The sequence below is a fragment of the Saccopteryx bilineata genome, chromosome 6, assembly GCF_036850765.1.
Source record: "Saccopteryx bilineata isolate mSacBil1 chromosome 6, mSacBil1_pri_phased_curated, whole genome shotgun sequence".
Classification (NCBI taxonomy): Eukaryota; Metazoa; Chordata; class Mammalia; order Chiroptera; family Emballonuridae; genus Saccopteryx; species Saccopteryx bilineata.
The window spans coordinates 53,769,325-53,781,657 of NC_089495.1; the positions used below are offsets into that span (position 1 = coordinate 53,769,325).

Genomic DNA, 12,333 nt, shown 5'->3' on the forward strand with positions numbered 1-12,333 from the left:
TCTCTACTATAAATATTCTTATATTCTGAGACTATCCTATGAAAATCTTTGTATAAGGTCTGCAGACACAGGTAAATGAAATATATGAAGTTCATCACTTAGAATAGTAATAAGTCAACCACTAATACAGAACCCAATTAAAATTTTTGAAACAAATACTGTCTTCAAAGAAGTCACTTGTTTCTTATTCTTATAAACAGTAGAAGTATAAGAGCTGGACTCAAACAAATGCTATACACAAGTACTATAATTATTTCTTGTTATAACTACAAAGAAAATCAAATAGGAACCCTGGCCAGTTGGCCAGTGGTAAAGCATCAGCCCAGTATATGGAAGTCTCAGGTTCAATTACTGATCAAGGCACACAGGAGAAGGGACCATCTGCTTCTCCACCCCTCCCTCTCCTCTCTCTATTTCTCTCTCTCTTCACCTCCCACAGCCATGGCTCGAATGATTTGAGCATGTCGGCCCCAGGCACTGTGGATGACTCCATGGCCTTGCCTCAAGTGCTAAAATAGCTCGGTTGCAAAGCAATCGGGCAGCAGCCCCAGATGGGCAGAGCATTGCCTGGTAGGGGGCTTACCAGGTTGATCCCAGTCAGGTTGCATGTGGGAATCTGACTCTCTGCCTCCCCACCTCTCACTTAATTTTAAAAAAGAGAAAGAAAAACAAATAGGATAGAGAATATTTTTAAATACAGGTGTTCCTTGGATTACAACAGTCTCAACATAATGTTTTTAGTTTTCGATGCTTACTCCCATAAAAACTTTTTAAAAAATTGAGACATGAGTGTTTTGGCTTATGCTGTTAGCATTGTATTATACTTATGGACTACGTGAGCAAACTAGTTTGGTTGTGTGCAGCAGAAGAATGCGCAGTATAGTACAGTATATTTAGGTCCTTTTCCTGTGCCTCAATTGTGTTTTTATGTTCTAGATTATGATTGTACAACTGTGCTAAGATAGGTAAGTTACTTAGTCTAGGGTGTGTTTCAACTTACACCAAAATTTGGGTTACTTCACTGCCATAGGAACGGAACTGTGTCCTAACCCAAGGACTCCCTCCTGTATTCTATTTCCTACACACACTAAGCAATGGTGTTGAAAACCTCATAGAGTGAATTAAATTATAGATTCATCTGCTCAACAAAATTACTAAACTGTGTAAAAATCACTTCTTATATTTGATTTAATTTCATGTTTGGTTATGTTTTTCAGCTGAAAGAGAGAAAAATCTTTAGTCCTGAGATACTTATTGTAGCATTTGCAATAGAGGAAAGCCTGGAAACAATTGGAATCACCAGCACTTGAAGGATGTTTATAGAGTCAGGGACATGTTTCAAGAAAACTAAATTTAATGAAAAAGCAGGTTATGCTTTCTTTAGTAAAAGTTGATGAGAAAAATAGAAACCAGTGCATTGATGTGTTTATGAATGTTTAGTCTGTGCATGATTTCCACTTTTTATCCTTTTCACTTTCTTATATTTACTAAATTTTCTCTGGTGAGCCTATGTTATTTTGAGGGCAAAACATTTAAACATTAATATTTTTAAATTACAAGAAAGGCAATAGATGGTAATAAGTTGGCTTTCTTACCAAGTCTCAAGAGGGAGCTCGATATAGGGCAATAGCAGTGAAGCAGATCCTTTGAGAACTTTTCCATCTAAATCTGTCTTGAAGAGAGATCTCTGAATGCTATAACTCTATGACAACTTTTCTGTTTATGATATTGATACATATATCCTGAGTAGAGCTGCTGTCATGGGAAAGGAAAAAGAAACTTTATCATGAACTCAGGTTTTCAAGAAATTAATTCAACTATTAGGTTCACTCCTGTAAAAGAAAGATTTGAGGAGAGGGAGGGGGTTTGGGAGGGGAGGGGCACAAAGAAAACTGGATAGAAGGTGACGGAAGAAAATTTGACTTTGGGTATGCAACATAATCAAATGTCAAAATAACCTGGAGATGTTTTCTCTGAATCTATGTACCCTGATTAATCAATGTCACCCCATTAAAATTAATAATAAAGGAAAAAAATATATTATTAAAAGAAATGTTCAAGATTTAAAAAAAAAAGACTTGAAGTTGCCCATCCAAAATTCATTGACTAATATTAAAATAATCTCATTTAGTTATTATATTTGTATTATGGGAATGACCGATGATGTATTTCCTCCACAGATTGAGAGAACTGTTGTAGCAGGATATGAACTAGAATACCTGCTACTTGAAGGACATTGCTTTGATATAGCAACAGAAAAACCTCCTCGGGGTCTGCAGTTTACACTTGGCACAAAAAATCAACCTGTTGTGGTTGATACAATAGTGATGGCCAATCTTGTAAGTATTATGAATACTTATTTGATACTATTACAATTAGATGTTTTGGTAAAATCATTAAAATTAGGTGTTTTGGTAAACTCCTCTAAATTTTTCTAGTAATAAGATAAAATAATTTTTATCCTGCTCTTGCTGAACAGCTCCCAAAAAACAAAATTGCAACATTGAATACGGTAATTAAAACAAAATGAAGGGAATTATGTTTTCAGAATGTGCTTTTACAGATGATTACAAAAATCTCCTTCCTTGGATTTCATTTGTAGAATTCAATCATCCTGCAGTTAGTAAGCACATTCTTTGATGATTTGTGTATAGTCTTGCTTAAACAGTTGGATGTGTGTTTAGTCATACAACTATGATCATATTTTTCTCATCTTAAAAGGGGTATTTTCAATTAAAAGCAAACCCAGGTGCTTGGATACTGAAATTACGCAAAGGAAAATCTGAAGATATTTATCAAATAGTTGGGTGAGTTATATAAACCACTGTTAAATTTTTATGTGTAAATAAGTTATTAGTGTGATATAACAAAGATCATCATAACAGTTAAAATGTTCACAAGTACCATTACTATAAAACAAATACTAAGTTATAGAACTGTGGCATTTGTTCCAAATTCTTTTTGTTTTATTTCAAAAATATAAAAGGATTGCCTAATATGTATTTATTGTTCTTTATTCTGTCTCCTTTAGTTAACTGTTTTCTATACACTTTTTCATATGTTAACATAATTAATATATTTTTAAAGTTTTTCTTTTTTTAATTTATTTATTGATTTTAGAGAAAGAGGGAGAGAGAGAGAAAGAGAGAGAGAGGAGACATCAGTTTGTTGTTCCACTTATTTATGCATTCATTGGTTGATTGTTGTATGTGTCCTGATTGGGAATTGAACCTGAAAACTTGGTATAGCAGGAAGACTCTCTCGCCATCTGAGCTACCTGGCCAGGACAGGATAATATAAATGTTTTTATTCGATGACAATATAATGTATGTTATGTCGTATATAAGAAAGCCATTATCCATGGATTATGTTCAGTCTTTTTCATTTTTATAAGTAAGAATTGGTTTCTTTCATAGTATCTTCTTACCTGCTTATCAACAAGCACAGTATAAAGCAAGAATTATTAGACTTTTTCTATAGGAGCTAATAGAAAATACTTAATGTTTTAGGGCAGTGGTCCCCAACCTTTTTTGGGCCATGGACCAGTTTAATATCAGAAAATATTTTCACAGACCAGCCTTTAGGGTGGGACGGATAAATGTATCACTTGACTGAAACAAGCGTCAAGAGTGAGTCTTAGATGGATGTAACAGAGGAAATCTGGTCATTTTTTAAAATTAAAACATCATTCAGACTTAAATATAAATAATACAGAAATATAAAAAATATAAAAATAATAAATATAAATATAAAAAAAAACAGAAATAATGTAAGTTATTTATTCTTCCTCTGCAAACTGGTACCAAATGGCCCACGGACCAGTATCGGTCCACGGCCTGGGGGTTGGGGACCACTGTTTTAGGGTAGATATGATCTTTGTCAATATATTCTTTTCTTATCAAGCATTTTAAAACATAAAAATCAATTTTAGTTCAGGGACCATGCAAAAATAGGTCACCGACCTGATTTCACTTCCCAGCCATAGTTTGCCGACCCCTTATAAAGTCTTTTTACATCATTTAATAAATATCTGTACTTTTCATTTATTTAAACAAATACAAGGTTGGGCCAAAGTAGCTATACAGTTTTGAGGATGCAAAACACAGAGTTAATAAAGCTATTGTAACACCCTAACCTGTGTGTCTTTTTTTATACGAACATCTGTAAACCTACTTTGTCCCACCCTGTATTTATTGAGCAATGTTACTACACCAGAACTGTGCTCAGAAACGATAATATGGGAATAGAGGTTATTGGACCTTTTTCACTGCTTTTACCTCTTTCCCTATACTGTGCCTAGCACATAGTGTCATTCAACAAATATGCTTAATAATTTGTGTACACAAAGCCTACAATGCTTAATTCTGTAATAGGGAATAGGATTGGGGTAAGTCAGTCTCAACATTAAGAATGAGATAGTAGTGCCACAAGAGAGTTTTAAAGAATTATAGTGACTTACTACTAATCATACCACAGACAAAACATTTCAGGAACAGGAAGAGGGTACAGATCTCTCATCATAAACTGTTAGGGATATGTGTGTTTTAGAAATACAATTTTCCAGAGTTTAGAAAGTTAATACGATACATATATCATATATTATAACACATCAGGCAAGATCTAAGACAGCACTTTATTAAACAAATATTTCTCTTGCAAAATTTGTAAATACTTACATTAAAAGGATATATAATAAATATAAAAGAAAATGAAAACAAGCCACAGACTGGGAGAAAAATATTCGTAAAGCCTACATCTGACTAAGAACTTATATATAGAATGTATAAAGAACTATCAAAACTCAACAGTAAGCCCTGGCCAGTTGGCTCAGTGGTAGAGCGTCGGCCTAGCGTGCGGAGGACCCGGGTTCGATTCCCGGCCAGGGCACAAAGAAGAAGCACCCATTTGCTTCTCCACCCCTCCGCCGTGCCTTCCTCTCTCTCTCTCTCTTCCCCTCCTGCAGCCAAGGCTCCATTGGAGCAAAGATGGCCCGGGCGCTGGGGATGGCTCTGTGGCCTCTGCCTCAGGCGCTAGAGTGGCTCTGGTCACAACATGGCGACGCCCAGGATAGGCAGAGCATCGCCCCCTGGTGGGCAGAGCATCGCCCCCTGGTGGGCGTGCCGGGTGGATCCCGGTCGAGCGCATGCGGGAGTCTGTCTGACTGTCTCTCCCCATTTCCAGCTTCAGAAAAATGCAAAAAAAAAAAAAAACTCAACAGTAAGAAAACAACCTGATAAAAAAATGTACAGAAGATTTGAACAGACACTGCACCAGAAGAGACATATAAATGGCAAATAAGCACATAAAATTATGCTCAACATTGTTAGTTATTAGGAAAATGCATATTTAACCCACAATGAGATATTGCCACTCATCTCTTAGAATAGTTAACATTAAAAAGACTGACACTGGGGCATTACAGTACTTGACTTCAAACCATATTATAGAGTCACGACAATCAAAACCGCATGGTATTGGCAGAAAAATAGACATTCAGACCAATGGAACAGAATAGAAAGTCCAGAAATAAAACCACATATATATGGTCAAATAATTTTTGATAAAGGGGCCAACAACACACAATGGAGAAAAGAAAGTCTCTTCAACAAATGGTGCTGGGAAAACTGGAAAGCCACATGCCAAAGAATGAAACTCGACTACAGTTTGTCCCCTTGTACTAAAATTAATTCAAAATGCATAAAAGACCTAAATATACGACCTGAAACAATAAAGTACATAGAAGAAGACATAGGTTCTAAACTCATGGACCTTGGTTTTAAAGAGCATTTTATGATTTGACTCCAAAGGCAAGGGAAGTGAAGGCAAAAATAAATGAATGGGACTACATCAGACTAAGAAGTGTCTGCTCAGCAAGAGAAACTGACAACAAAATAAACAGATAGCCAGCCAACTAAATGGGAAATGATATTTTCAAACAACAGCTCAGATAAGGGCCTAATATCCAAAATATACAAAGAACTCATAAAACTCAACAACAAACAAACAAACAATCCAATAAAAAAATGGGAAGAGGACATGAACAGACACTTCTCCCAGGAAGAAATACAAATGGCCAACAGATATATGAAAAGATGCTCATCTTCGTTAGTTATTAGAGAAATGCAAATCAAAACTGCAATGAGATACCACCTCACACCTGTTAGATTAGGTATTATTAACAAGACAGGTAATAGCAAATGTTGGAGAGGCTGTGGAGAAAAAGGAACCTTCATCCACTGTTGGTGGGAATGTAAAGTAGTACAACCATTATGGAAGAAAGTATGGTGCTTTCTCAAAAAACTGAAAATAGAACTACCTTATGACCCAGCAATCCCTCTACTGGGTATATACCCCCAAAACTCAGAAACATTGCTACGTAAAGACATATGCAGCCCCATGTTCATTGCAGCATTGTTCACAGTGGCCAAGACATGGAAACAACCAAAAAGCCCTTCAATAGATGTCTGGATAAAGAAGATGTGGCACATATACACTATGGAATACTACTCAGCCATAAGAAATGATGACATCGGATCATTTACAACAAAATGGTGGGACCTTGATAACATTATATGAAGTGAAATAAGTAAATCAGAAAAAAACAAGAACTGCATTATTCCATACGTAGGTGAGACATAAAAACGAAACTAAGAGACATTGATAAGAGTGTGGTGGTTGGGGGTGAGAGGAAAAGGGGGAGGGGGAGGAGCACAAAGAAAACTAGATAGAAGGTGATGGAGGACAATCTGACTTTGGGTGATGGGTATGCAACATAATTGATTGATAAGATAACCTGGACATGTTTTGTTTGAACATATGTACCCTGATTTATTGATGTCACCTAGTAAAATTAAAAAAAAAAAAAAAAAAGACTGACACTACCAAGTGCTGGTGAGGATATGAAGCAACAGGAACTGTCATACCCTATCAGTGGGGATGTAGGATAGTACAACCACCTTAGAACAGTTTGGCAAGGGCCCTGGCTGGTTAGCTCAGTTGGTTTGAGCATCCTCCCAAAATGACAAAGTTGTAGTTCAATCCCCAGTCAGGGCATACACAGGAAGCAACCACTTAATGCATGGCTGAGTGGAACAACAAATGAATGCTTCCCTTTCCCCATCCCTCTTTCTCCCTTCCTCTCTCTGTCTCTCTAAAAATCACCCAATACATTAAAAAAATAAGCCCTGGCCAAATAGTTTGGCTAGTTGGCACCTTGTCCTGAAGCACAGAGAGGTCTCTGGTTCAATCCCCAATCAGGGTACATACAGGAACGGCTCAATATTCCTGTCTCTCTGTCTCTCTTTCCCTGCCTCTCTCTGAGATAAAAATAGTAAAAAAAATACTTAAAAAAGAAGAACAGGCAGTACTTTAAAAATATGTACACACACTTAAACCATATGATCCAGGCATTTACTCATAGATATTTACCAAAATAAAAGGAAATATGTTTGTACAAAGACTTGTACATTCATGTTCATAGCAGTTTTATTTGTAATTATCATAAACAATCCAAATGTTAACAGTTGAAGAAATAATCAAAATGTGGTGTAATCCATATAATGGAATTCTATCCAGCAATATAGAGGATGAACTTTTGGCCCTGGCCGGTTTGCTCAGTGGTAGAGCGTTGGCCTGGTAGATGTCCCGAGTTAGATTCCTGGTGAAGGCACACAGGAGAAGCACCTATCTGCTTCTCCACCCCTCCCTCTCTTTCTTCCCTCTCTCTCTTCTCCTCCCCTCTTGCAGCCATGGCTCAATTAGAGCAAGTTGGCCCTGGGCGCTGAGGATGGTGCCATTGCCTCTGCCTCATGCTAAAGGTGCTAAAAATGGCTTCCATTGCAATGGAGCAAGGGCCCCAGATGGATGGAGCATTGCCCCCTAGTGGACTTGGTGGTTGTGGATCCCAGTCAAGGTGCATGCAGCAGTCTGTCTCTGCCTCAACCTCCTCTCACTAAATTAAATGAAGTAAAGTAAAACAAAATATAAAATAAAAGTGATAAACCTTTGATAACACAGTGACAGAGATGAATCTCAAAATAATTATGCTGGGTTAAAGAAATGTGGCCAAAAAAGAGCAAATTCTGTATGATTCCTTTTATAAGTTATAATGACTAGGTAATACAAACTGCAGTGACAGAAATCAGATCACTGGTTGCTTGGGTATGGGAATGGTGAGGGAAGGCGAAAGCAGCGATACATATGGAAGATAAATAGATGAACAAAACACAGATTCTACCCTTCTAAAACTTTTCTCAGTAGGAAAGAGGTGTTACGAAAATGAGTGACTATTAACGCATTATAAATACTATAAAAGAATGCAATATGGTACAGAAAATAAAGCAAAATATACTGTAACATTTATACTGGTCCTTATAAAAACTGTGGTTTCAAGGTATAATTTCAAGAGCCATTGGTGCTTTGTTTCAGCTCTTTGATCTTGTGCAAACTCTACCGCCAGGAACTCAGTGTTTCTGTATCTGTCACTACTGCTTCACCTTTGCTTTTTGCAAAGGGACAACCTTTTGGAATTAGATAAACTGTGATTCAAATTCTTTCTCTACCACCAGCTGTCTGTATAATCTTGCATTAGTTTCTTTACCACCTGAAGTTTTTATTTCCTTATAACAAGAGGGGATAATCCTACCTACCTTGTGGGGTCTTGGTACAGACTAAGTTATTCATCATGGAGTCCTGTGTCTCACATTGAGTAAATGTCCATTTCCTCCCCACTTATTCCATATTATTCCTTAACGAACTATAATCATATTATTGTATATTATGTATATGTGTTACATAATACCTATTTTACATAATGTATATATAATATAGATTATGTAAAACTAGATATTATATTAGATTCTAGTTTATTACCATTATTTGCTGTTATACACATTCTATGCCTGAATCCATTAGAGAGAAAATAGCCCTTGATATTATATTTTAAGTACCCCTAATATATTAGTGGAAAACTAATTTTTCTCATTTATAGACAACTTTTGGTAATAGAAATAATTTCACATTTGTATTATTTATAAACAATAAAACCATAAACTTCTCTGTCATAATTTAATTAATTCTAAATGTTATTAATATGTCACTAAGTATTCAGAATGGAAAAAACAAATGATGCTACTCTGTAATAAAAGTTATTTGCAATTGATGTATCAATAATGAAAAATAAGTTAATATAAAATTATAATAATGGAAATTCTGTTTATCCCATTTCATGATTTCATTCTAATTGATATTACATTTAGGAAATATGCTGAAAAGCTAAGCTTAAATAATATTGACATCAGTTTTTAAGTCCAGATTTTAAAACCATGGCTAAATCACTTGATAATTTAAAATGTGACTTTCTGTTTATTATGCATAATCGTCACATGTCCTTTTTTGCCTGTCCATTTTATTGTAATCTTTAACTGCAGAGCATCTACCCTGACTTGGGGTTAACAGTCATTAGCCTTGTATACAAAAATACTCAGAACTATTCTCTCCTTAAAAAATCTTTAGTTTTATTAAAATTAGACAAACACTTCTTAGATTTTCCCAATTAAGTTATAGAAAACATCAGCTTTACTAACAGATTGCCAAATTACTGTTTGTAGATAATTTGGTACCTGTGAGATTGAACTGCTTCTCTTATGTTTTCTATTGGATACAAGAGAGATTTCAAAGACTTCTCATTCTTTCTTTACAATTCCTTCAGCTGGTTCCTTTGGAAATTAACTGCACTCTCTGGCCCCGGCAGTGGTTCTAGCTCACTGTTCGTGGGTTACTTTTGTAAACTCTCAGGTCTCTATTACTGAACCTACTTTCCTTTGATTCCTTGGTTCCAGCTGGCCTAACAACTTCCTCAGTTTGGGGCATTCTGTGTTATACCCACAGCCTATTTTGCTAACATCTCTTCATATCTCCAGGGTACCATATTGACAGGATGCATGACTACACTATGGTGATAAATAATAAAACATAATCTGCCATGCTTGGCCATTTCTGATCTGTGGGAAATACTTACACATCATTTCCCCAGGAGTTCAGGCCAGTCAAAGGCAGTGACACGCTACTGGAATAAAGCAATAAGTCAGTTCTCAAATATCAGATTCTATTTCATGGTCTACTTTAACTTTTCCAGATAGCAGTCAGTGTCTCTCAACTTCAGAAAATACATTGCAAAGTGCTTTTCTTTTAAAGCATCTACAGTTTAGGATTAGAAGGCAGTATTTTCCATGAGAGTGTAGTGGTGGAGACTCACAATCTGCAACAGCTCTCAGAGAAGGATTGAGCACAGGGGAATGGATTCTTGACTGTAATAGGAAGGACTGAGGAGCAAGTTCTTCAAGAAGGCTAGCTTAGAGGAGGACTACCTTCCAGTAAGGGATAGCAGAACAAAGCCAAGGAACTGACCAATCTGAAAGAGCTGCTTCCCTCTCCATAATTAGAAAAGTGAGAAAGTACCAAGCTGCTATTTACCAGTACATCACTGGTTCTCCATACCCACAAAGCTAAGAGATTGCACCCTGGAGCACTCGTGTAGAAAACCTCTGGGTCTCCATGACTTTGCTTGCCAAGAGAAACTAGCCAACATCACTACATTACCCTTTCCTCGCTTTTAAATTCCAAATCACATGCAGATGTATCTCGGTTTAGCACAGTCTATACCAGAACTATAGCTTCAAAGGAAACTAGGAACAATAACAAAAAGAGTTTTTAACTTTCTAGCTTCTGCAGTATATGCTAAAAGGTGGAATAGATGTTGCTAGCCATATCATAATATACACTACATGTCTACAGATTTTTTCAGAAATATTAGTGATATATATTCTTGATCCTAACTTTTGCTTTTTATAAATATTAATAATAGCATTTTAATTTTCTTTGGAATACTTAAAACAAGCGTTCATCATTGTCTTCTACTCCCCAGTGTTTTGGATAAGAAATGAAAGGCAGTATGATTTATTTTACCTCTATACAATTTAAATGATATTTATATTTAGAATTCCAGGAAAAAATATGAATTTTTAAAGTCATACTTCTTTTTTCTTAATAAATTTTTATTAATGTTAATGGGGTGACATCAATAAATCAGGGTACATATATTCAAAGAAAACATGTCCAGATGATCTTTTCATTCACTTATGTTGCATACCCATCACCCAAAGTCAGATTGTCCTCTGTCACCTTCTATCTAGTTTTCTTTGTGCCCCTCCCCCTCCCCCTCTCCTCCTTCCCTCCCACACTCCCCCCTCCTCCCCACCCCCGGTAACCACCACACTCTTGTCCATGTCTCTTAGTCTCGTTTTTATGTCTCACCAATGTATGGAATCATGTAGTTCTTGGTTTTTTCTGATTTACTTATTTCACTCCGTATAATGTTATCAAGATCCCACCATTTTGTTGTAAATGATTCGATGTCATCATTTCTTATGGCTGAGTAGTATTCCATAGTGTATATGTGCCACATCTTCTTTATCCAGTCTTCTATGGAAGGGCTTTTTTTGGTTGTTTCCATGTTTTGGCCACTGTGAACAATGCTGCAGTGAACATGGGGCTACATGTGTCTTTACGTATCAATGTTTCTGAGTTTTGGGGGTATATACCCAGTAGAGGGATTGCTGGGTCATAAGGTAGTTCTATTTTCAGTTTTTTGAGGAACCACCATACTTTCTTCCATAATGGTTGCACTTCTTTACAGTCCCACCAACAGTGAAAGAGGGTTCCTTTTTCTCCACAGCCTCTCCAGCATTTGCTATTACCTGTCTTGTTGATAATAGCTAATCTAACAGGTGTATGGTAGTATCACATTGTAGTTTTGATTTGCATTTCTTGAATAACTAATGAAGCTGAGCATCTCTTCATATATCTGTTGGCCATTTGTATTTCTTCCTGGGAGAAGTGTCTGTTCATGTCCTCTTCCCATTTTTTTTTATTGGATTGTTTGTTTGTTTTAAAGTCATACTTCTTGACATGCAATGATTCCTTTTTATTTTGAAGTAAATGGCTTTACCTGAGATACAATATTCTCAAATCTCATTGAGAATCTAAGTTATTTGAATGCTCCCTCTCTTTCTGCTTTAAATCCTTATCAATAAAGTCCATGTTCTTTGCTTAGCTTGTTCCCTTCATTGAAGCTGATTACTGTCCTCACATATCCAGTGATATTTAGTTGCTTATGAAGGTCTAATAGAACAGGATGGAAGAGCCTGGCTGCTTAGGCTGTTTGGATCTGGGATAATAATTGTACCTTCCTCAAACAATGGTTGTAACTATAAAGGCTTCAAATAGTACCTGAAATAGAGTAAGAGTTTTTTTTATCACTACTACCTCTGCTGC

At 36.2% G+C, this 12,333-nt stretch overlaps 1 protein-coding gene across 3 annotated transcripts in view; it reads left to right on the forward strand.

Annotated features, from left to right (window-relative positions):
• Positions 1-12,333, forward strand: part of UGGT2 (UDP-glucose glycoprotein glucosyltransferase 2) — a 282,351-nt gene that overhangs the window by 208,989 nt on the left and 61,029 nt on the right. For all 3 annotated transcript variants that reach the window (XM_066236801.1, XM_066236802.1, XM_066236804.1), the window contains 2 exons: positions 2,181-2,339; positions 2,722-2,807. In XM_066236801.1, coding sequence (XP_066092898.1) covers positions 2,181-2,339; positions 2,722-2,807 — 245 coding nt within the window. The remainder of the gene's footprint in view (positions 1-2,180; positions 2,340-2,721; positions 2,808-12,333) is intronic.